The 26,711-nt window shown below is 30.6% G+C and overlaps 4 protein-coding genes across 4 annotated transcripts; 1 reads left to right on the top strand and 3 right to left on the bottom strand.

Annotated features, from left to right (window-relative positions):
* Nucleotides 1-522: 522 nt before the first annotated feature.
* LOC100818351 (F-box protein At4g22280) lies at nucleotides 523-2,903 on the bottom strand. The gene is made up of 3 exons (XM_003519880.5): nucleotides 2,372-2,903; nucleotides 1,120-2,052; nucleotides 523-979 (listed from the first exon to the last, which is right to left on the bottom strand). Exons 1-3 carry the CDS (start codon nucleotides 2,807-2,809, stop codon nucleotides 809-811), a joined length of 1,542 nt encoding a protein of 513 aa, XP_003519928.1. The 5' UTR covers nucleotides 2,810-2,903; the 3' UTR covers nucleotides 523-808.
* Nucleotides 2,904-3,191: 288 nt separating this feature from the next.
* Nucleotides 3,192-8,930, top strand: LOC100777370 (rhomboid-like protein 19). Its single transcript, XM_003518072.5, has 8 exons — nucleotides 3,192-3,372; nucleotides 3,465-3,589; nucleotides 6,394-6,454; nucleotides 6,569-6,735; nucleotides 7,107-7,212; nucleotides 7,307-7,509; nucleotides 7,611-7,748; nucleotides 8,595-8,930. Exons 1-8 carry the CDS (start codon nucleotides 3,349-3,351, stop codon nucleotides 8,689-8,691), a joined length of 921 nt encoding a protein of 306 aa, XP_003518120.1. The 5' UTR covers nucleotides 3,192-3,348; the 3' UTR covers nucleotides 8,692-8,930.
* A 3,694-nt stretch (nucleotides 8,931-12,624) lies between these two features.
* LOC100527374 (ribonuclease T2 family protein) lies at nucleotides 12,625-14,153 on the bottom strand. The gene is made up of 3 exons (NM_001248243.2): nucleotides 13,854-14,153; nucleotides 13,236-13,431; nucleotides 12,625-12,990 (listed from the first exon to the last, which is right to left on the bottom strand). The coding sequence occupies exons 1-3, from the start codon at nucleotides 14,103-14,105 to the stop codon at nucleotides 12,743-12,745; spliced, it is 696 nt and encodes a 231-aa protein (NP_001235172.2). The 5' UTR covers nucleotides 14,106-14,153; the 3' UTR covers nucleotides 12,625-12,742.
* A 6,741-nt stretch (nucleotides 14,154-20,894) lies between these two features.
* On the bottom strand, nucleotides 20,895-22,469 carry LOC100819054 (ribonuclease 1). The gene is made up of 3 exons (XM_003518071.4): nucleotides 22,175-22,469; nucleotides 21,626-21,821; nucleotides 20,895-21,267 (listed from the first exon to the last, which is right to left on the bottom strand). Exons 1-3 carry the CDS (start codon nucleotides 22,424-22,426, stop codon nucleotides 21,020-21,022), a joined length of 696 nt encoding a protein of 231 aa, XP_003518119.1. The 5' UTR covers nucleotides 22,427-22,469; the 3' UTR covers nucleotides 20,895-21,019.
* Between the last annotated feature and the right edge of the window lie 4,242 nt (nucleotides 22,470-26,711).

Here is a 26,711-nt window from a genome sequence, read left to right as displayed (position 1 = left end):
GACTTGTATACAACTCTTGTCAAAGGGCTGGTAGTGTCATTTTGGTTATGCTAGTTTGAAGCAACTAGTGGGGATTTGAACAATCAATTTTGATACTCGATAGTGGCCATTCTTCTTCAGCAAATGACAGTTATTAATTCTGCCAACTGATAAATACCATGGGTAAGTATCAGTAGATGAATGTGTGTGGAAATACATGGTAAATTTGACTTTTTACTAATGTATTAAGTTAAGGAGTGTTATATTGGAACAACCCAACTTTCAGTTGTACTTGGATTGCAGGTGTTAAAGAGAGAAAGTGGTGTCACAGACAAAGCACCTTTCTTTCTCTTTTAATGCGACATAATGAAATCACTCTTGGAATCTAGTCTTGTGTAAAATAGTAATATGCTTCAACTTGATGGTTTAATCATTTGCACTGCTATGTAGGATCTTCGTTTCCTAATATCAATAAATGCTATATAAATTGTTACATCAATAAATGCTTCGTAATGCAGGCTCAATTCTAGTGTAAACAGAATATTTTGCTGACTATCCTTCTCCAACACCAAAAGAATAAAAGGTCTGTATGTTTCAAAGACATAGTTATCAAAGAGGCACTATCTTAAATTTAATATTTTTCGTTTGTTAATGCCAAGTAAAAAGAAAATCTGTAACAGGCCTTATAAACAAGACACTTACAATATATCAACCTATAGCTTGCTGTAAGATTGGAGCTTCTAGGACTGGGAGTAATATGGGAAGCATAAAATAAGCGAAAGCTATATATAATATGTAAAAATCTAATGAGTTATGGATGGATATCACTTTAAGCACTTATGATATCAACTCTAGCCTTTGGAGAGTTTTGAAGCAAGTACTCCACCACATTGTTTATTTCTCCATCAGATCGTTGGCATGATTCTTTTTCCACATGCAACGACTCCAATCTAACAAAGCAAGGGGGTTGAGGCATTGTTGAATTGGAATTTGAGAGATCCTACACAAAATTAGAATACATATTTAAATGAAGATTTTGAAATGAAAGACTGACTATTGACAAAAATTTTGACATATGAATGCATACATGTTATGAGCATTAAAAAAATGAAGAGGCAAAAACATGCTAATGTAACTTACATATAGTATCATTTGAAGCGTTTCCCAACTTAGCTTCAATATCTTAACATTGGCTAGCACTTGCAGGCATCTTATGAAGGTTGAACTTGAGACAAACCACACACCAATATACACTGATCCAAGAAAAGCAAGATTGCACGAGGAAGAGAGTTGGTGAGGAGCAAAACCAATGATAGTGAAAGAACTAAGATTTGGTGTAGAAAGTGCAATTTGGAAAGCTTGTGTTGTAAGAAAACTTATGTAACTGGTTATTTTCAAATGGGAAAGGGTAGAATTAGATATACGGAGAACTTTTGCATTGTCATGCATTTCACAATTCCATAGGAATAAAGTATTTAACAAGTGACAGTTTGAAAAGGGTTCAGCACAGTCATTGTCAATTGCTGTAAAATTGACACATTGAAGATGAAGACTTGTCAATGCAGGCAAGTGCAGAGATTTAGGAAGTACTATTCTAGAAGAGGGATCATGCATAAGGCAAAGCTTAAGGGAAGTCAAAGACTTGCTGCAAAAGACCAAAGGGAGGGAATCCAAATTGGGTCTGCTGCTTAAACCTATATACATTGTCAACTTCTGGACATTGTGAAACATAACATATTTGATGACCCTATCTAACTCTTCAGTCTCAATACAGCTGTTGTTAATATCAACATTAAGTAGGGAACAAGAGTCATTTCGACTAGACAAAACCCAAGACACAAATTTCCTAAAATACTTCTTGCATTTGCATCTAAACGGGGAGCGGAATGTGAGATCAGTGAGACATTTGCAGAGGTCTTTCCATCGTTTAGACAAAATACAAGTTTGAACAGCATCTTTTGTGTCCAAGAAACTCATTATATGCATCAGAATGCAGTCTGGCAACTCACTGATTCTGTCCCTCTCGTCTCGCCTCCGTTTCTTCCCCTCTGTTTCTTTACCACTTACCGATACCTGAATCAAGAAAATTACACCAACATACTAGCTTTAGATCATGCAGATATTATTATATCAATAAAATATTCAACAAATAATTTTTTTTTTATCCGAGTAGGAATCAAAGACAGGTATCTGATGAGACCTGCCCCGATCCTGTTGAGTCCTGAAATCAAACTCCCCTAAACTTTTTCATAATAACAATAAAAAAAGACAGATATCCAAGAGTTTACAACAACCTACTCAACTAAGTGAGCTACACCCCCTTGATTATCTTCTAAAATTGATTACTATCGTTTACAAAAGAAAAAAAAAAACTTAGCATATGAAATAGTACCTTGTGATCTGTAGTTGGGAAAACCCAATTGTGATTGATCCACTTGCAGTGTGTCCTGAGCTGCTTCTTGGAAAAGACCATGTTCTCCTCCGTGTCCCTGAAATACACACGAAACCTTCCATTCCCTAATTTTCCCGTGATGTGACCCTCCCACCAGCCGTCGTTGTGAAATGCGTCCACCTTATCGCCGGACTTGAAGTCCCGATGTTTTTCCGGCGGGGGCAGTGGCCGGAGCTGGTGGAGACAGACAACTTCTTGCAGCGGCGTGTGACTTAGTTCATTCTCAACGAGGTTATGGTACTTGACCAAAAACCTGTCGATGGCCCAGCTGCTGACAATGGTGGCGGAAAACCATGACCCGCTGAAGCCATCGTCGTCGATGCTCACTTCCACGGCGGAACCTGGTTTCGTGTAGGCTAAGTCATGTTTAGGCGCCATCGCTTTCTGTGTTAGGGTATCGTGGATTTTTTTATTTATATATAATATATAAAAGGATGTTTTATTTTGGTAAGTCACTTTTAAATTCGGGCTAAATCATTGTTTTACTCTAGTTTTTTTAATACATAAACTAAATCATGAAATTTTGTTTTACATTTTTTTTATCAGCTAGAATTTGTTTTACACTATATATTTCATTAAATTTATTTTATAATAACACTTTTAAACTTTTAAAATAAATTCTAATTTAAAATATTTCACATCTTTAATTACTTTAAATTTAGTTTTATCATACAACATTCATACAGATATGCTACAAATAAAATAATTTAATTTCTTAAAAAAATACAGTACTATATAACAAAATAGTAACGTGTTAGTATTTTATTTGCATCATCACTGTTTGTGTAAATCTCAAGATCAGATCCTCATCTACCACCATTCCAGGTGTAGCCATCAAAACAACGTTTGTTTAACAAAACCCATTATCAGATCAGATCCGATCAGATCCTCTTCAGATTCGGATCACCGCCGAGTCCATGAGCACGCCAGCGCTTTCAGGGGTAACTCTTCATTCCGATTCTACAAATTTCTCCAAATTTCGAAGCTTCCTCATTTCAATTTTTTTTTTGTTCTTTTTTTATTGTGGTGGCAGGGCACGGGCCTCTTCTCTGGATTCACGCGTTTATGCAAGGGCCTTGCGGTGGTGCTTGTTTGCGGTCACATTGCGGTTCAGTTTATCCCTTCAGCTGTTAACTATCTTGCTCTTATTCCCGCCAGGTACCCTGCCCTAACATAGTGAATTGCATGTTACACTATGCATAATTAAAATGTGTATATATGGTTTTAAATTGCACCGCAACATCAAGGTATTTTGACTCTCCGCAACCGCATTGATGCATTTTCCCGCAATTGCCCATAATATAAAGGTTTTTTTTTGGCTCATCGCAATCTAAACCCATCATATGATTTATTATTTATTTACTTTACTAATCATCTCTGATTCCAATAGTCCATAGTTTCTAGTTGTATGGTGGAGGATCGAGAGGGGAGACACTTAAAACTGCGTGATTGTAATTTGTAATGATTATTGTGAGATCCTACCTAAATTCCAGATTTGTATACGCATGTAAAATGACATTGATTAGGAGAATAGTATTTAAATTGCGAGTAACGTGTAATTAAACTTAAATTGAAACCGCTAAGATATGGTTGCATATAATTGGCCAATCATAACGTAAGCTGAAGTTACAAGTTAATGACTCCTAATACAAATTGCATAAGTTTTTGAGGACAGATTAAACTGAAACATTAAAAGAAGGTAGTGGCTGACATTTTCGCAATGGCAACACAGCGGAAAGGATGAGTTGAACTCAAATCACTCACCATGTCACCCAGCAGAGATCAAACTTAACCTCTCATCTGTCAATGGAAGTATGTTGTATCTTGTATGTGACAATTGAACGTATTAGGCAAGGTTTGAAAAATTGGTTTGTGACTGAAGTTTCGGCCACAATGTCAGGTTTTTGGACTCTTTGCAACTGCTTCCTGACTGCTATTGCAGTTACATTTGTCTGCAGTTTCCCTCAATGTCAAGCATTGCGATGTAATTGTTACCATTACCGCAATTTACAACCTTGGTATTAGGTATTAAAGGTATATGTTGCATTACTTGTGCCAAGATTTAGGTGCACCAAATCAAATTCCTTAAATCATGGCTGCTTTACTTGTCGTAAATGATAACAAGTACATAACCTTTTCTAGGATAAATTTTGGTAGGAGTTATTATGTAACGTAATTACATAACAAGTCTAATGACAGTACTGTGGTGGATTTTGCTTGTGATTTCATGTCTATAGATATAATGAAAGTGTCCAGCCAAGTCACCATGCTGTTAACTTTTTTTCCCTCCAAAATGGCTTGTTGGTGGTGATGGGCATTTTTGAATTGATGTCCAGCGAACTCTCAATTGCATGGGTACTGAATACTGACTCTAGTGTCTCTATAAATCTCCTTAGGAAGGATCCTCGGGGTAAGCTGGGCTTGATGAGGACATTGAGCATTTCAGTGGAGGGTTAAGGATAAATAAAATGCAGATAGGATATTTATGTAGCTTGGGCTTAAGTTTTGTGAGCCCGTGGTTGAGCCTGTTTAAGTTGTTTGAACAATAGGTATGGCTTAAAGCATAAGATATTAGAGCACAACAACCACAAATACATAATATAGTTGAGAAGAGTTATCTGATACAGGATGTAGTTGAGAAGATTTTCTGATCACCTCTTATCAACTTTGCCAAATATAATGAACAGATAGAACAAACTGAAAACTTTCATTCGGTGTGTTTAGAAATACTTTTTGAGATTTATAATTTTGAACGTGTAGAAGCTAAAGTTTTGAAAACTTAGTTTTAGAAGTTAGTCTTGATAAGAACTTTCATTTCCCCTTTTGATAATAGGTTGGACAGATTAAAGAAAAAAACAGAAAAATACATATAAGAGAAATGTGACAACAACAACTACAACAGCCTTATCTCTCTAAGTGAGGTTTGCTATATGGATCACATGATATCATTGGGCTTGATTAAAAACCAAATTCTCAAGGATATTATTCACCATGAGATCCCCCTTTACAGTTTCTTCCAGTGTCCTTCGTGGTTTCCCTCTATATCCCTTTTAATGAGGTTAAAAATAATTTTATCTACTCCCCTTAGGGGTTCTATTTGTTAAAAATCATTTTATCTACTCTCTTCAAGATATCAAAAAATCATTGGTGCATTCTCTCTGGTTAAAGATTGGTTTTGGGGGAGAGATCCCAAGCTATTGAAATCTTTAGGTGAGCAACTTGTATTCATTCTTTCTCTTCCTAACTTGGCTTCACTGATCTAGTGCTAAGGGAGATCTCATGAATAAAATCCTATCATATCTTTCTCTCTCTCTCTCTCTAATTTTTGGACTAGTATCAAAGCTCCTGATCTGGGGAGTCTTTCATGGTGCATGCAAGAAAGGAGTCCAGATTCAAATTCTTGGTGAAGGGGGTTTGATCTTGGGAGAAGAAAATGGAAGAAAAGAGGCAGCATGCAAGGAGTGGAGTGACAAGGAGCTGTGTGTGGATGAAGAAGAGGCTAGAAGAAATTCTGGAAGGGTTATGCCTAAGTCTTGTGTTCTGATGCGTCACCAATTGTGTTGACCAATCTTAACTTAGCTTTCATCTTTCGAAGCTCAAGAAGTATCATCTTGATTAATGCCAAGAACTTTATTTCTTTTTCCATACTTTAGTTACTTGGGGGAGGTTTTTCACGAATATAAGATAGAAGTAAAGTTTTAAAACTTATAATATCTACCTGCTAACACGATTTCCTAGTTTTTATGAAAAGAGTTGTTTTGCAGACCACAAAGACATCAAATTCAGGTATTGCTAGATTAAGTATTTATGTTAGTTTATATATAACTGAATCAACACAAAGCTAATTCTTTTTACTACTGTGGTTGTTGGGTTCTCCATATAAGTGTGATTATGTAGGTTACTATACCATCAATATTTCAATTTGTTTTAGAACTTATTTTCCTGTTCTGTTCATTTTGCAGGACAATCCCATTTGCCTGGAATCTCATTACAGCTGGATATGTTGAACAATCTATATATGGGGTATGCACATGCTGCCTTTTGAACTCACTATTCATATTTCATTGTATTACCAGAGTTGTAAATCTTGCTTACAAGAAAAACTTCACAATTAACATGGTTTGTACAATTTTATAGGTAGTGGTCAGCACATTAAGTCTCCTGTTTATTGGGAAGCTGCTTGAACCAATATGGGGCTCCAGGGAATTCTTTAAATTTATCTTTGTGGTTAATCTTCTAACTTCAGTATGTTTATTCATCACTGCTATTGCCTTATACTACATTACAAGGCTGGAGACTTACCTGTAAGTATATAAAATCCATTACAATCTGAGAGGATATTTTCTTTCTGCTGCTCATGATGATTTGTCATATTTTTCTTTCAGAGTATTATATTTCTCCCTTTCCCACACCTTGTGCTACATTTTGGCTCTCCATTTTTAAAATTTTAAAATTAAAATCTAAATGGAGGACCATTTGAAGTTTTATTATTTGTGCTCTTTTGGCTTTGACATTTAGAAAACATTGGAACAGAAGTTCTGTTTTGGTGGTCCCCCAGACTTCCAAGTTACTTATTTTCTAGGCTATCTGTTAAATCTGAAGAGACATTCAGTTTTCTATATCCACCTTGAACAAATATTCTTTTTGATCTTAATACTCTTGTGGAATGTTCTAGTTACATGCCACTTTCTGGATTTCATGGAGTTGTATCTGGTTTCTTGGTTGGCATTAAGCAAATTATACCAGATCAAGAGCTTCCTTTCATTAAGATAAAAACAAAGGTTTGATACTCTTATCCTCTTCTAATTTGTCACTTATCAGCGAAAATAGGTTTATGCAAATGCCCTAAATTTGTTGCCACTTACACCTCTTCAGTGGTTGCCATCTATCACTGTATTGCTTTCCATTGCTATTAGCTTCTGGACACTAGAGGCTACAGCATATCTTCCAACCATTATATCTGGCACGTATATAAGCTGGATTTATCTTAGATACTGGCAGAGGAAACCAGAAACTAAACATAGAGGTGATCTGAGTGAAGATTTTGCTTTCTCCACATTTTTCCCAGAATTTTTAAGGTAATTTCAGCTTTTAGTTTGCAGCAAAAATAAGTGATTAGTTGTAGTATTGTCTGTCTAGATTTTAAGAAACTCTTTTTTATGTTTTTGCTGCCTTGTAGACCAGTCATAGACCCTATCGCTTCAATATTTCATCGAATGCTCTGTGGAAGATATGATGCTTCTAATGATGGTCAAGGCAACAGTCTGGAAAGTGAGCCTTTACCAGGTTCGGACTCAATTGAGGCATCCAGGAGACGGTAATTCTACATAGCTGTTGTTAACTTTAATTGGGTCACTTATTATTGTCAAGTAGAAATTGCTTCTGTGGAGCATGTCGTGCAGGAAAATCAAATAAATAAACAATAGACAGGTGCAAGTGTCGAATCAATTTTTTTGCATATTTGGTTGCTTTATTGGCTTTCTTTTAGATAAATTATTCAGCTCAAACAAAACAGATAAGTTGTTCATAAATGTTCTGAGTGCATATTTTTTCTTGCCTTTCTTTTTCTTGTTTTATTTTATCTAAAAGTAAAATTGCTTTTTATTCTCAAATTTCTAGTTGTCATGTTATCTTTCTGCTATCCATAAAAAAGCAAATAATCTTATAGAAGGAAAGGAATTAGAATCAAAAGCCTGGCTTCTGTCTATTAATACTTTAACTCCTTATCATAGTGGCTAAACACAGACCTTTTCTTTTGGTTTGAAAAACTAGTGAGATCAAAGTTGTACTTGAATCTGGATATGTAATTGATTTTGTTAGGTGTTCAACTCAAGAAGCATGCTATGAACTTTTCCATGTGCTATTACAACACTAACTAAAGCAATCATATTTAACTAATAGTGGAGCATTATTTCAGACAAAGAGTGGAGCATTATTCCATTGAGATATTTATTATTTTGATAAAATATCATAATACTATTCCAAATGGCAGAACTTTATTTTGGAAGAGGGATAGAGGGGGTGACTCTTTTAAAATTCCTTGTCTTCATTTTTTAGCATTATTTTCAGATTTTATTGACTGCAATAACAACTGTTGCATCATTCTTGTAATTATTGTACTGCATATAATAACTTGCCATGCCAACTGGTGCTGTTCATGCAGAGAAAGAGGTGCTCGAGCACTGGAAGAACGATTGGCTGCAGAGAGGTTGGCTGTTGCACGACGTGAGTTGCAAAGAGAGGCTGAGGAAAATGTATAATTCCCCAGCGTTTGTAAATTTTGGATCAGTTCAGGCAATATGCACCTATTAGGAGTGATATTTTCAGAGGTCGTACAGTAATTAGAAATTTTTTGTTTAGGTCAAGGAAAATTTTAATGTGGTTTTGCCATGGACTATGATCTTTACAAAACCGAAGGTTTCTCTTTCTTTTGTCAGATAAATATATTTGACTTTCTTGTGTACTTTACACAAATACATAGAATCTAAAGAGTTTTTCAGTTGTTGTCTCCCATATAAAGACAAACTTTATAATGCAACTGCATGGATGAGGGAATTAGAATGTCATTAGATGTCCATGCAAGTTCTTGAGCTTGAAGAGATAGCAGCCCCAACGTTTTGAATATTGACAGCTTTGGGTTATGCAAGAAGTGGAATCATACACATCTGCCCCTGAAGTGTATTGCAGGGTGCAAGATTTTTCTACCTATTTTAATGTTATGGCTTTAGTTTCATTTCACTACGGCCTACCGTATCCTTGCATAATCGGATATTTGCTGCACAATACATTTTGTGCTCCCAAATGATGATAGTGAAGATTTTTACTACCCGCCATCTGGATTATAATACGACAAAACAACCAACCTCTTGTGGAATCCATGGTTCAGTGGTAAAAGAAAGTTAATAATGATAGTGGAAACTAGCGTATGTCATATTTGGTTATCGTGATAAAATGATGAAAATGCGTTGATGACAAATTTGAGCAAATCTTATTAAACTATTGTGGTAGACGACCTAGTGTTTCCACTTGTAGCCACTCGTGAATATGCAAGCAATTTCTTTGGTTGTGGCATTGGTGGCCTTTTGTGTTAGTTCCTCAAATTAGGGGGCTTGTTTTTAGTCCCTTGTGAACATCCCTAATCCATTTTTTATTAGCTTATTTGAAAAAAAAAATGTTTTGCAAATTATTAGACCGTGAAATTAGGCTAAGAACGGATTGAGTTAACCCGCCAAAATTTAACTGAATCAGCTTAATTATGTTTAATTACTCCAATTAGGGTTTTTTTTAATCCTCAAATAAAAATTTGCAGTTTCTATTCTTAAAATAAAAAAATGTTCTTTTTAGTTCCTTTGCAAGTATGAGGGACTAAAAAAATACAGATTTTTATTTGAGAGAAGGAAAAAAAGAATGTTTTTTGAATTTCAGAGACATTTTTATTTGGGAGACCGAAAAAAATAGACATCCTTATGTATGTGAGTAAAAATATAATTAAGTGGATTTGAATCAATTAAAGTTAATTGGGTTGGTTTGATTTAGGTTTAGATTTTTTTTGGTTTAATCTAAACTAAATCAATTCGATTAAGACTGATTTGATTTGAGTTATTGGTTACAATAAAAAAATAAGTTATCATACTTTTAAGCTTTTGTCTCTGATTGTTATCTATTTTATATAAATTTTTAATTTCATACTAATGCAAAATAATAATACTTATTACTCTTTAATGATTAAATATTTTTTTATTTAAATTTATTTTTTTCTCTAGTTATCACTTTATATATCTCATTAATTTTTTTATTTAAAATATGATAAAAAAAACTCAAATCAATCGGTTTATTTTTAGATGGTTGGGTTCATATAATCAATCTAATTCGATGAACTTCACATGTTAAGTTACCAAATAAATAAAATAAAAAATAAATATAAATAATCTAAATATAATGTCAAAATCACAAGAATATTATCCTAGTAATAAATTGACTTGGCATAAATGCTTCATATAAGTTATCATCATGAGTTAAACAAATGTTATGCAAATTAATAAAATAACATGAAATCCATAATATTCTAGAAAACATTATGTCTAATAAAGTAATATTTAATCATTCAATTCATAAAAACATCCTAAAGGAAAATTCCAACTCGACAGATCGACCTAATCCCTCCCGCCTCTAAATCCATTGGATGCAAAATATGTAAATCGAATTATATAATCTAACAAAACTCATTTTAGCCTGTTAAATAAGTTAACCAGTCTGGTTTAATCTATTTTGACATCCCTAATTATAGGAATACACGATTGCCCTCTTGGACTCGGCTTACACCTCATTTAGTCTAGTTACATGACACACAAAGTCACGTAAGCATGAATATAAGAATACTGTTGACCAGCCATCCCCTGAGAACTTTAATAGAATACTTAAAAATGTTCAAAAACATCTTCCACTTATTTTTTGTTTTTTGTTTTTTTGGGTTTTTAAAACAATTATTTTGAAAATATATAATTTTCAAAATTTAATAGATTTTAGATGAGAAATTGTATTAAATAATATACATTTGTTTTAGAAAACAATTTTCAAAGAATCAAATAGGCTATTAGTTATGTATCTATCAATTAACTATATTATATCTTATTAGTTAATTTTAGGAAATAATCAAAAAATATTTTTATTTATTTACTTTTAAATCTTGGATGTAATTTTGTAGGTAGGGCTTGCGTATGCCTTCCAACGATCTAAATCCTAGGCAAAGCCACAATCACAAATGGCATGACAAGTACAGATGCAGGATTGGAACATCTCATCTTAACTATTTCTTTTTTTTACAAATTAAAATAATAGATATCCAACATGGAGCCAAATGTGAATGAATGAAGTGTATAATACTTAAAAAAATTATGTTGATGAAAACAAAGAAATTAAAAATTATGAATAATCTAACAATGTGTTTCATGTATAATTATATATATTTAAAATATTTTGCTTAGAACTATTTCTAGAAAAATCACCTTGAAAGACAATTATTTTTTCCGAAAGAAATCCTAATCATCCAAAGCTGTGAGATTTTTTTATTTTTTTTAACAAAGTGTCCAATATATGGCTTTACATGAAAAGCGTACAAATATCTGACTTTTGTGTTTTTTCTAAAAAAACCGTTCAATATTTTTTTTTTCACAAAATGCTTCTAAATCGCCTTTTAGACAATGCCCCTATTTAATTGGATCTTTATTTACACACTATACAAGAATGTGCTTTGATAAGTCTTTCGACTAAAAAGTTTTTTAACTACCTTGGTCCTTGGATGAAGTGTTTTTAAGATTTTGGCTAAGTGTTTCTAACCTGTTTTAACTAAATTGCCAAATTTCTTGTAAAATGTAGGTCAACGCATAAGTTGCATATAGTCTCTATGTTGCATGATAAAGAGGAAAAAATAGAAAGAACTTTTACTCAGTCAGATTAGATAAACTGTCAGTTCAATAGTGCAATAACTTTTTCTCTCATTTGAGTCTTTTCTATAAAAAGACAAGCCTTCTCTACATTAACTTAAAAAACTCTTCATGTATTTAATGAACAATCAAAATAGGAAGCCCTCCTTCAACAAATACTTCTCCTTTGATTATAAAAGCATGTCTTAAACGAATATGAGATAGAGAATTGAACGCTTTCTGAACTAATTTCATTAGAAAATACTCTAATTCTTTCATATACATTTGTTATAAAAGATTTGTATCTTGAACTTAAGTTTCAAATCCATACCTATATTGAGTTACCTTATCATCATGTAAACATTTTCAAAGATGAAAAAGACTTGTAAAAAAGAATACTTAATACTTGTAACCTCGTGTCAAGGTTACATATTACTGTTACTTTCAAAATATACTTGTTGTAAGTTGTTATTGTTAGTGAAGATCCTTTAATTAGGTGAAAGGACTTAACGTAACTCTTAAGTTGTAGAGTGAACTAATATAAATTGTTGTGGGTGAAATTGTCTTCCTTTCTCCTTCAGGTATCTTAGTTTCCATATTACAAACTAATTAACTTTTAAACTTATATTTGTTTATTCAAGCTTTCACTAATACGTTTTTAAGAATCGAATAATTCAACTCCCATATTGTGTGTACCCTTTTTTTTTATATCAAACGTGGTAAAAAAAAAATTGTTTTGCACATTTTTGGGCAAATCTTTTCTGAATTTTATTCAAATATTTTATTAATTATTTCCTTAGCATACACTTAAAACCCCTTATTTTGAATACATAGTTGTTATAGGGGTAATACAATAAGGAGATTTTGCATGATTGCATGGTGTTATTACTTAATTGGGATCTTTATCCGGTTGGAATCCCATGTAGGGAAAGATGGGGTCATCATCACATCCTCTTGCCTTATTGTCACAGTCTATAGATGTTGTTCCAGCAGCATCAACACATTGATGGACCTCTGCAAGATAAACATTTCCACTTCTATCTGGCTCACAAACTATGTCAACATTCACACCTAAAGCTTTCCTGAAAGCTTGTAGTATCCTACGTGTTGGATATGGATTTCCACTTGCAACAATACCTAACAATGATATTAAAATCAGATACCTTTATTTAGGATCATTATATTAATGTTCCTTAAATTAGGAGTGAAAATTTCAAGAAAGAACATTATATTAACATAGTAACTCATTCCTAACTGTCAAGGGGATACCAAAAACTCTAGCAATTATAAGATAAATAATGCAACCTCAAAACAACATCACGTTTTATTTTTTTTCCCCTAACTTTTTGTGTGTGAAACATGAACTTGAATTACTTATTTACCTGCATTTGTCAAGATTTTCTTGAGGTCATTTCTCTTTCTACTGTTGAGTGCATAAACAATATAGTCATCTGGCATCATACTATAGCATGAACCAAACATTCTCCATTGGTCCCTCCATAATGACTTGCTCTCAATAAAATTATCAGTTCTCAGATCAGGCCAGTATTTGAGTAGGTCATTCTTGTTTGTCTCCATCTGCATGTATACAATTTATTGAATTCTTCAGCTACACAAACTAATTTGAAGAGTCATGTTTAGATAAACTTCTTGATATATATATATATATATATATATATATATATATATATATATATATATATATATATATATATATATATATATATATATATATATATAAATAACAATATAAAATGAATAATTTTTTTTGTATATATATCACACTGAGCTTTACTAAAAACTCTTTCATTCAACGAGTTTATAATAAATTTATTTAACTTATGAAATAAATTTAATTTATTTTACTTTATTATTTTTTCTTAGGGGAAAATTGAACCACCAAATAAAATCTTAGTCTAATCAGATTTCAAGGACAATCTCCGTGAAGGAAACTTGAAAACAAAACACAAAAAATGTATGGGAATGCAAGAGATACTAACAGTGCTATTTGGCATATTAAATGGTGAGGGGCAATTTCGCAGATCAGGGCCTCCTCTTCTCATGGGATGAAGGTAGCTAATAGTGAAATATTGTGGTACTATTTCCCTGCAACCACCTTCATGTGTCAAGCAATAGGAATTAGGCCACCTTAAGGCTAGTTGTAAATAGTCGTATGGGTTGGCATTGAAATATTGTGCTTCACAGTTAAGAATTCCCAAGAATAGGAAAACAAAAAGGAACTTGCTCTTCATCTTGTATTTTTGTTTTTTGCCTTTGGGAATTTCAGTAGTTTTTGGGTTGTGGTTGAAGACCAAATATCCAATCTTTATATAGAAATTTTCAGCTCACCCTTCCCTTTAATTACTTGTTGATTATATTCAAACATTTAAATTATAGTGACCAACGTCATAGACACATAAAATTGATGGAACCTACACAAATAATGGGCTTTACTTTTTATTGCAATTAATTTGTGGCTTTGTGACTCATAGCATGACATTATCATAGTACTGATTATTTTTCAGGAGAGAATCTAAATCCTATTGTTATGTGACTTTATTGAATGGATTTTATGTGAGATTCATTAAAGTGAACCTGAATTTGGTGTTCAGTAGCAAAAGAAAGAAAAACCTTCGAGGTAAAAGACATTTTTGGTTTTTGGAGTTCAGTAGTACTAGGTAAGAAGGAGAGGAAACTAACGAGGTTAACATCATTAATATTCAAAACACTAACCAATATTGATTGGACTAAGAGATGACAACTATAGATGGAACATGTCACAACAATGGAAAACATACAGTTTTTGAGAAATTGTAATTAGCTAAAGCAAAATTTTCATAGACCGTATAAAATAAAATACACATTTTAACACAGACACACATGTACAGCACACAATTAATCGTGTATTAAAACATTGTAAATGTAGTATTTCTAATACACTATCGTAAAATATTTTCATTTAACTTAATTTGTTTATGTTGTTGCATCCTCTACAAAATTTAGGGATTTCAACCATTTATAATTAATATGAAGCTAATTTTTAAAATGATACAGTTATATCCAGCATTTGATTATAATAACGTTAAAAGATATTGCAGTTTTAAACCAAAATTTAATTCATAAATATATTAATAAACTAAAAATAAAAAATCAATACAATTAGAAGAATTAGGTCTCTTAAATATGTTGATTAGAATTGTTTTCTAATTGTGTGTGTATGAAAAAGGCTCTATGAGTTTGTTTTGGCAAGTCACAAGTCACTCTAGTACTGTGAAAAAGACTGTGATTATAAGTTGGTTTCATAAAAATAAATTTGTTTACTACATGAGCTTATTTAACTTGCTTATATATATTTTTATAAGTTACTTCTATTAGCTTATACCTTATAAGTTATTAACTTTTTTTTTTTCATTTTTTTTATCCTTACTAATTGACTTGTTTTTTTTTACTCTTTTTTATATTTTACATTAATGTCATTTTATATTTATTAACTAATTTATTATCTAATTTCACTAAACACTTCCATTCTATAAGTTAGTTTTTAGAAATTCTCAGCTTTTCCGTTTTTAACTTATAGATCATAAACTTCAACAACCTTATAAATTACTTTACAGAATCACAAAATGCACATTCATGATTTTTATGTCTAAAAAATAATTAGTATATAATTGTCAATTGAAAGATACTTTTTATATAAAAAAATACATTAACAAAATATCTTTCGACCAAGCTAATAATTTCTCCAAAGAAATATTAAACCCACTAGAACGTGATGCATATGCCCATCTCTTCTAGGTAGCCAGCCTATACATACGCAATCTTAATCAATCTAGAATGTAAACAAAGGATTAGATGCAACTTGCATTAAGGAACTACTACAAAAATGAACTTTCTTAGCCATTTTACATATATTAACTTTAGTGCTTTAGCCTCTTATATCCAAATTGTAGAATAAGTGCACCACAACTCTCAAAAAGTTCAAATATAATATTTTAATGTGTCACAAAGTTTAATTATATATTCAGAATGGTTTTTAAATTACAACTATCCAAGTGAGGTACAAATACAACTAAAACAAGAATCCAAATTATGTGTCACTAAACACAAATAGAAAAAAAAGCACTACAAATTAAAACAACTATCTCAAGCACACAAATTAAAATATCTATATTAAAGCACTAACAAATATATCTCTATAAAACTACAAAAATACGGTTCTTCAAATAATTGAGAGACCATAAAAGGATCCTACAAATCCATATGCTCCATCTTGAAATATAGTAAGCTCAAATGTCAATAGATAAAGTGGGCAAAAATTAGCTACCATTCCATTAATGGAGAAGAAGCAAAAAATAACAAGAAAAAACGTGAGAAGAAGGTATTGTGTTGAAAAAACTGCAAAATAAGAAGAAGAAGAAATGAAAGAGGAGGGAGGGAGAAAAAAGAAGAACAGAAAAAGCTATTGTGAGGAGAAAATAATAAATGGCAAAAAAGGTTGATGAGTATGAAAAAAAATGACTTTGTGACTGCAATTAGTGGTAGCTAGCTATGTTTTGCGATTATGAGGCTTGGAATTAAGAATTCTCACTTTCGTATTTCTAAAAGTACTAAAATATTTCGTGAAATAAATGTCTTCTAAAACCTTTTTTTTTTTTATCAACTGAGAATATTACAGCTCGATAATTCATTATAAATGTGCTCATGACGAAATGAAAGGACATTACACCTCAATAATTTATGATAAGTGTGCTTATGACAAAACTGTAGAATGCATATTGTTATGAAGAATATTTATATGATAGATCTTTACTCGTAATTTTAGTTAAACTTTATTTGAAAACTTGTTTATAGGTAATGAAGTTATTAAAATCCGTTTGTTATTAAATATTATAGTAAAAGTGTTGTTAGCAATGTTTTGCAAGTCAAATCTAGTAGCTCGTTCTTCAGCAATGTTATGCTAGTCCACATCCTTTTTTTTTTTGAAAGGCAAAGTTCACATCCTTTTTATAGTGTTCCTGATTATATCAATATTGTTATTATATATTAATGAAATGATATAATCCTCTTACATTAAAAAAAACAATGTTTTGTTAAAAAAAAAGTGTTGTGAGCAATATCTAATTAAAATAATTAAGTTAGGACAAATAAAAAGAATATACATTAATATAAAAAATTCAAGAAAAATATGAAAGCGTTGCTTCTTAAGTCATTATAAAATTTCGGTTATTAAATAAAAAGTATTGTACTTTATTACAAATTAATTTTTAATTTTTAATTTTTAATTTTTAATAATGCAAAAGCCTAACACATGATTATGACACTTTATTGGGAAAATTATTATCCATTAAACAAATTGTTAGATATTTTTCACTTTATGCTTTTATAATTCCCCCGCTCCCCCTCACTCCAATAGCGTCCATTACGAGTACAAACTTGCAAGTCTGCCACTTCCTAATTAAGTGGTAATTAACCAGAGCCAAATAATCAATACTCCAAGGTGGGGGAACCTAACCTTTATTTTGGAGAAAGTGGTATTCATTGGTTGAATGTTTTATATCTGAGTAAGAGTTCAACAATCAATTCATTGTAATCAAGTGTTGCTCGGTTCAACACAAAAAAGTTATAAATACATAATCTTCAAACATAATACACTCTTCATCCTAAAATAAATATCTTATTAGATTATGTTATACAAATAAACTAATAAATAAATTATAAAACAACTTAGAATGATTATTATTTTAGAACGGAAGAAATAGAAACCTTATAAAGCCAACCTTAACATTAATATTACATTAACAAACTAAAATAATACTTATTTGAGATATTCGTAAAAAAATAATTAGTATTACATCAAAAAAATCACATGATACTTATTTTAAGATATATATTTTTTAAATGTGATACTTATATTCAGACAGAAAGAATACATCATACTTTGCTTAAAAAAGAAAGAAATAGTTGTTTTTTTTATATAGTTGGTGTTCTAAATTATAATTTAACAAGTACTAAATTTTATTAAAATATTTTAAAAAAATATATTCTTTCTAAACACTGTGTAGTTATTATTTTCTTATAATATCTTTTATATTCATTATATATATTAGGTACTTTTAATTTTATATGACAATTTCTATTTTTTATTATGAGATAACAATTTCTATTAGTTACGGTGTTTTTGAGAGCTAGCATTTGTATGCAACATTTTTTTATTCTTTTTTATGCGGGACATTTTATTATTTACATTTACCTTTGCAGTAGGATTCCAAATAGTTATTAATTCTTACATTTGATAGTTCCTCACTGATAGTGACGCCGCTGTGATGGATAATAGATTTTTGTGACAAACGCTTATTTGTTACTTTGAGACGAAATTAGTGAAGGAAATTTTCCTTCTCTAAAATTTTTGTCACAAGTCCGTTACTAAAATAGATTTCTTTTTAAGGGATTTTGTGGTGGACTTTTGTCCCTCTTAACATTGTTCGTCACAAAATCGGTCAAAGTAAATATGGAAATATGGATTTGGAGGGGATTTTGTGATGAATTTGTTCCTCTCAAGGTGTCGCGGTCACAAAAACCATCCCAATGAAATTCGTGACAATTTAATCTCGCTCTCAATGTTTATGTCACAAATTGTAATTATACAATTGTCAAGTGACATATTCCATCACAAATGATATTTTTAAAAATTATTTCATTTAAATATATATATATATATATATATATATATATATATATATATTTGAATTATTTTTATATTTAAAATTTATAGAGTTTATGATATATTATTTTTCTTCCCAATTTTTTTATCAACTTAGTAAATATTATTTAATAATATTATAATTCAATTTCATTATTTTAATTAAATATTTACGAGAACATATATAGAATTATATAACTTTTAGAAAGAAGAAAATGAAAAAAAAATTGAATATAAAATATAATTTTAATTAATTGAAGGTATTGTTTATAAGAATAAAAAAGTTCAAACACGAAAAAAGTGAAACTTAAAAAAGACATTAATATTTTTTTTTTATTTTTATCATTATCATCTGTAGTGCAATGAGATTTCAAAGTCAACTAATTTTTTATATAATAAGCAAGAATTAATTTTTTATATATGTAGAAATCAAAGACAAGTATTACGAGATTTTTTTATGTTTAGTACTAAGAAATTTATAACTCATATATTCTTTTCAACCAATTGAGTTGAACTCCCTTGATATAATAAATATATAAATTGATTAAGTTTTAGTGTTGAATAATAATAAGGTTTTTCCCATAAAGAGTATGTTAGCGTTACCCATGTAGTGTAACCCCACTATAAAAAGAGTATTAACATGAATTGTAGATATGTTGCCACACCATTCTCTTTACCTTTCTTGAACAACACTTTAGCAAAAGTTAACATGCTTTAGCTTATAACAGTTTATTCACAAAAAGTGTCATACGACGCGTTTTTTAAGATGAAGAGAAATGTTATCCTTTAAGTTTTTGATTATTTTATCATTTCTTTGGCCTTTGATAGATCTTAGAAAAAATGTTTCAGGACATTTTCTGTAAAATAAATCTCAAATACAAAGTATTAAATGAACTCTTAAATATTTTTCCAGAATTCAACGTATGTTTGCTTTTGTGTGATCTTTGAGACGCAAATACAATACATATGTCAGATGACATATAAGACATAACTTTTAAATATTATAATTTTTTGTATCTAATTAAAATTATTAAAGGTCTTGATTTGTCTTTTGACTCAACAATTATAATCATATTTTTTCTGTCAACACTGTTAGTTTGATTGACACACAAAATTATGTAAATAAATATTTTTACATCAATTTAGTTGACAACATATGTAAAATTATCTTTTTACATTGATTGTATTAGAAATTGATGTAAAATTTTCTATTTACATCGGTCATTAACATGGACACTAGTTTTACAATGCAACCTAAAAATTTCTTATTTTACATTGGTTGTATTGGAAATCAGTGCAAAAATGTTTATTTTTTATAATGAAAAGTGTATAATTTATTGTGGTATTTTTAAACAATTAGAAGATTTGATTGAACTTTTTAATAATTAGGAGAGCCAATTAAAATTTTAATTATAATTAAGGGACCAATTATATAATTAAACTGATTATTTTCCTATAATAACTTATCAACATTAATTGTCATCAAGACTACCAACGGAGCACATCCTTAGCTAATAGTTGTTCATGTGTGTTGAGATGCTTAGCTTGTTTATTAAGCTCAATTATTTCAATCATAATTTTAAAAATTGGATCAATCATTGATCTAGTGAAAATACTAAATCACTAGGTTAACGGTTGATTCATGGGTCACTAATTGAATCACATGTTTCAATCTATATTAAATATATATTTTTATATATAACATATTGTATGAAAATAATATTTGTCACAAATATATTAAATAATTGTATTGGTTTAGTGGTTAAAAAAGGATACAAATGTGTTTAACAAATGAGGGATGAGGGATCTTGGTTCAAGTCCCAAGTTGTTCAATTTTTGTATTTACTTTTGAAATTTTAGCAATGTTTGCGATGCAAGCACGGGTCAAACACGTTTCAGATCAGAAGATAAGCCCGAATAAGTCACAAGTCCGGTTCCGGTCGAACCGCGGCTGCTTCGCTCTCCGTTTAGAAACTGTGGTTCCAACTTTATTTTATTGGACGATATGTTTAAATATTAATTTTAATTTTTTATTTTAAGATTTACATTTAAATTTAAATTTGTCATAACTTTATTAAAACTTGAGAGATATGCAGAGACTAATTAAATCAAATTTTTTATTGTTTCAGAGATTAAGTTATTCACCAATTTAAACATTCTTGGAATAAAATGATTATTTACCTATAATAATATTATTAAATGATGCCTTGACTAGGACAAATGTGGAATCGAAACATCTCATCTTAAATTTTTCTATGAATTAGTAAAATAGTAGATATCAACGTACACGTGGTATATAAGATTAAGTTCTAGCTTGTTTTCGCACATATTTGGTCAAACCTTTTATAAATTTTATTGAAATATTTCATTAATTGTTTCCTTAACATACACTTAGAACCCCTTATTTTCTATATATATTTGTTATAGGGGTAATAGAATTTAGGAGATTTTGATTTCATGATATTATTACTTGGGATCTTTATCTGGTTGGAATCCCATGTAGGGAAAGATGGGGTCATCATCACATCCTCTTGCCTTATTGTCGCAATCTATAGCCGTTGTTCCAGCAGCATCAACACATTGATGTACCTCTGCAAGATAAACATTTCCACTTCTATCTGGCTCACAAACTATGTCAACATTCACACCTAGAGCTTTCCTGAAAGCTTGCAGTATCCTACGGGTTGGATATGGATTTCCACTTGCAACAATACCTGACAATTAGATCACAATCAAATACTCATGTTTAGGATGTTACTTAAATTAGAAGTCAAATTTTCAATGATAAATTCTATAGAAACATAATATGAAGAAACTGATTCCTCACTTTCAATATAATAGGATTCCAAGTTAGGCTTTATTAATTCTTTAGGCCTTAATTTTTCATGAGTGAATTTAATTTCATATGTACTTACCTAAGAGGTTATAATATATAAGGTTGGTTTGACCGTGAATAAAGTATGAAAGAAGAAAAAGTATGAAAGAAAAAAAAAAGATTGTGGATTCAAATATCCAATTAACAAATTAACAATCAATAACTAATATTTGTGGATAAAAAAGAAAAATACTTACCTGCACTTGTCAAGATTTTCTTGAGGTCATTTCTCTTTCTGCTGTTGAGTGCATAAACAATATAGTCATCTGGCATCATACTGTAGCATGAACCAAACTTTCTCCATTGGTCCCTCCATAATGACTTACTCTCTATAAAATTATCAGTTCTCAGATCAGGCCAGTATTTGAGTAGGTCATTTTTGTTTGTCTCCATCTGCATGCATATAATTTATAGAATTCATATAAAATAAATTAAGTTTCTTTGGTAAGTAAGTTAAAATTAACTTCTACACTTAAACTCAAAAAAAAAAAAACTTTTTTCTGTATAGGTCTCGAGTGCCACCTCCTCATCCTAATTTTTCTTAAGAAAAAACTTTTATAAAATTTATCTACAGTTAAGGTCATAAATTAATTTTAACTTATGGAATAAACTTAATTTATTTTACTTTATTATTTTTTTTCAAAAAATCTGTCAATAAAACCTTAGTCTAATAAGGACAATTTCCGTGAAGGAAACTTGAAAACAAAACAAAATAAATGTTATGGGAATGCAGGAGATATACTAACAGTGCTATTTGGCATATTAAATGGTGAGGGGCAATTTTGCAGATCCGGGCCTCCTCTTCTCATGGGATGAAGGTAGCTAATAGTGAAATATTGTGGTACTATTTCCCTGCAACCACCTTCATGTGTCAAGCAATAGGAATTAGGCCACCTTAAGGCTAGTTGTAAATAGTCGTATGGGTTAGCATTGAAATATTGTGCTTCACAGTTAAGAATTCCCAAGAATAGGAAAACAAAAAGGAACTCGCTCTTCATCTTGTATTGTTTTTTGCCTTTGGGGAATTTCAGTAGCTTTGGGTTGTGGTTACATGACCAAATATCGAAGCCTTATATAGAAATCTTCAGCTCGCCTTTATCCCTTTACTTAGTGACTAACGTGACATCACCAACACAAAAACAAAATTAATGGGGCCTACAAAATTATGGTGGTTTTTATTATAAATTAATATTTTGTTTTTATGACCCAACATGACATCATCATTGTACTATCTAAGATCTACAATCCTATATGACACTTTAAGACACATATACTTTTCACGTCAGTTTTACCATAAGAGTGTAGACACTCGATCCTTAGCAGTCAGAGTTTTTGACAGACATGTTATTTCTAACCTATTAATATTTGAATATCTTTATCTATTGGTAGGTAATTAATTATTTACAAAATCACACATTATCTACAATATACAATTATCTTATAGTTTTTATCTATATATAAGTTACAGTTTATCTCTAGCAACATTTATTAACTTCTGGCTATTATCTATATGTTGGGAATTATCTACAAAGACTATAACAGCCTCTACAAACAAAACTCACAGTTATGCTCCATTCTTATGAATATCATCAGGATCTATCGAATCCTCAACACACTCACATTCGCTCACACCTCAAGCTTGCGTGTACTTGTTTTCATATGCATATATTTGTTTATTTCTCCTCATTCATATTCTTAATTACTTGAGCGTCAGAGTCATTTGTTGTAGGTCTTCCATTTTATCTTCCTAACAAAGGTCATCCTCAAAATCAACGTGTGAAGTACACAAGCCCAATTTGGTCACGTCTTTCTTGATATATCCTAGTTCCAGATTTTAATAAGAACAATTATATTGATTACTTAATTACTTGAGACTTGAGAGGATCCAAATCCAATTGTTACATGAGTTTTTATTGAATGGATTTTATGTGTTTCATTAAAAAGAAAGTGAACATCAAATTTTAGCGAGATTTAGTTGTGTTCATATGAGTGAAAATGATCAATCTATTTAATAGAAAATTCTTGTTTGATTTTCATCTTGTGTAAAATTTCCTTAGGTCAATAACAGATATATACTTCAAGTGAAATTAGTCTTTAACCTAGTGGATTAAAATACAATCCGTAATCTCTGACTAGAAAAAAAAATTATGCAGTAAAAAAAACAAGACTTAAAAATATTTAGTAATAAAAAAAACGTTATCAGACTAGTACGTACTATTTGCATTGCATGCACTAATTAGAACGCTTGAAAGTTTTTTTTTTTCCTTTCAAATATTGTTAAATGAAGACAGAGTAATGTTAGGTAAAGATATTTATATTTGAATCCTGTTATTTGTACAACAATTTTTTTAATGTCAACACTGTAATTTTATATTTTATCACTTGTTTATACTTTTCTTCTCTCTTTTATCACGCGACAAAACTAAATAATAGAGACACCTTGTTCAGACTTCAGACAACAGTATTTTCATAGTTGTAAATACAGAGATGGTACGGTGGACCTTATAAATCAACATGGTGGGTTCTTTTCATACATTGTTGTATAAATCTCTTTATCATGCAAGATAATTAAAATACTATCGAAGCATTGGTTTTCAACTTCAGTTCATCAATATATACAGGTGTCAGTGTTATTTCAATTAACAGAAAATATTTACATAAAATATATATGTAGAAACAAGTATATTAAAAATACTACTTGTATACGAGTTCTTTTGTACTGCCCCTTGTACCCATTTATTGATTATACATATATACTTATTTGCTGCTAAAAACATATTAAAAATACTGCTCAATATTGATTGGACTTAGAGGTGATAACTAAGATGGAACATGTCACATTAATAGAAATCATGAACTGTTCTTGATATAAATTGTAATGAGTTAAAGAAATTTTTTCATAGACTGTAAAATAAAATACTCATTTTAACACACACATACAGTACACAATCGTGTATCAAAACATTGTAAATATAGTATTTGTAATACACTATTGTAATATATTTTCTTTAACGTATTTTTTCATGTGGTTGCATCCTTTACAAAATTCAGGCTTTTGAACTATTTATAATAAGCAGTCAAACGGTTTTTTAAAAAAATAATACAGTAATACCTTATAATAATGTTAAAAGATATTATAGTTTAAAACCACAATTAAACTTAAATGTATTGATAAGCCAATAAATTAAAACTCAATACAATTAGAACATAATGAAATATTTTTTTTATTAATGAAGAAAAGGAAAGAGTAGAATTATAAGTGTAAAAAAAATGTGCTAAGTGCATCAACAATTACACAAGGCAAAATATCATTGGAGTAAAGTTTTAGCGTGACCAATGATACATTGGTGGAAACTAGTTCTTTCCTTTGCGAGGATATCAGTGCAAGCATTCTCATCCCGCAAAGTGTGGATGATACAAATTTCTCATTAGAGGGTCAAGAGTGTCTTAATAGATACAATTATCATCACAAACAGGTGAAAAAAAAAAGTGTCTGCTGTTCCATCAGCTGAATAACAACTAAGAAGTTTGTCTCTCTGATGATATGTCTAAACTCATTCTTCCATGCATGGAGCATCCCATTGAGGATTTCAAGGAGCTTAGTATGCATGTTCGTAGTGTAACCTTAGAATCCGGAGAGTCAAAATCCCCGAGAATTCCACACTATACCTCCTATACTTGATGACCTTGGGTTACTTAAAAAACTTCCATTAGTATTTAACTTAACGAAATGAGAAATAGTTGCAGATCATATGACATTACGCAAGTCTCTTGTCGAGGAAGATCCCTTAAAGTGAGTTTGAATGAGTTGACATTGACTTATGATTTGGTTCATAGTGTAAATTTGTGTTCATTCTTCACCCTGGAAACAACAGTGATTACGGGTTTTCCAAATCATCCAACATGCAGTCCCAAAGAGTTGAGAATTACTCCCCATGACATAGTGGTGCAATCATAGAGCATCATCTTTGTTGTAGTGATTAAGAAAAGAAAGAATATGGAGCTTATGCCAAATGGATTTAGCTATTGGGCAATCCCTCAACGTGTGAATCCACGTCTCCTTTACTCCATTACTCTTGCAACAAAAAGAAGAGCAAAACAAATGTCTCCTCCAACAAAAAGCATTAATAGGAAGGCTATCTCTATAGATAAGCCATAAAAAAATTTATATTTTCTGATAGTCTCAAGTTTTAGATTTTGGTCCAGTTTTCTTCACATGTATTTAGAATGGTAAGTCTCCAACAAAGTCACCTAAAAACAGATTTTGCCGAGTAGTAGTCCGAAGGGGATGGGTTTCAAATGAATGTGTTCACAACTTCCTCATGCAGCACTATTTTCTAAACTAATTCATGAACCTCCAACGGAACCATAGTATAGAGAACAGACGAGTTCCAAGAATTTTAAATATATATCATAGAGTTTCAATTGCAACAATATGCCCAAATAGAATCTCATCGTATAGGTTTTTTCTTCATAAAACCACGAATTAATCAAACCCAAAGGATACATCACCGCGCCCCACACGAAAATAAAATAACATATTAAGAGATAATTAGATATCTTAATATGTTATTTTATTGGCTTTTATCTTATCTTCATAAGTTATTGCAATTAGCTTATAAGAAACTAACTTTTATTTATTTATTTATATTTAAAATCCTATTTAATCCTTTACATTTATACATGCCATTTTATATTTATAACTTAACTTATCATTTAATTTCACGAAACACGTTTAATTAAATAAGTTAGCTTATAAATTTTTAACTTTTCATTTTCTAACTTAATTATAAACTTTCAGGTAACTTACAAATTTGAACGATTCTATAGCTAATTTTATCAAACACTCCCTTCTCTGGAGAGCACAAAAATCACAATGATTTTTAAGTCTCGAAAGGATTACATAAATTAGAAGATACCCTTTATATAAAGAAAAATACTTTACCAAAATATCTTTCCAACAAGATAATAATTTCTCCAAAGGAATATTAAATCACTAGCACGTGATGCATAAGTTCATCTTTTTCTTAGGTAGCCAGCCTATATATCCGCAATCATTAGAATATAAATTAATGTTTTCAATATCCAAGTTGAGTAGCACTAAATACAATTGGAAAAAAAGCACTACAAATTAATGTTTTCAATATCATCTATATAGGTGATATTCTTCAATCACTTTTTCACCAATTGAAGTTCTTTCTATATCTCTTTGATGAATAATAACAAATTTATCAAGAATACCATGTTGATAATGAGTTTTTCAAAACCGAATTCATATTTTTT

This window comes from Glycine max, chromosome 2, assembly GCF_000004515.6.
Source record: "Glycine max cultivar Williams 82 chromosome 2, Glycine_max_v4.0, whole genome shotgun sequence".
Taxonomy (NCBI): domain Eukaryota; kingdom Viridiplantae; phylum Streptophyta; class Magnoliopsida; order Fabales; family Fabaceae; genus Glycine; species Glycine max.
The sequence above is the reverse complement of the archived record's forward strand: the minus strand, read 5'-3'. Positions and strand labels throughout refer to the sequence as shown.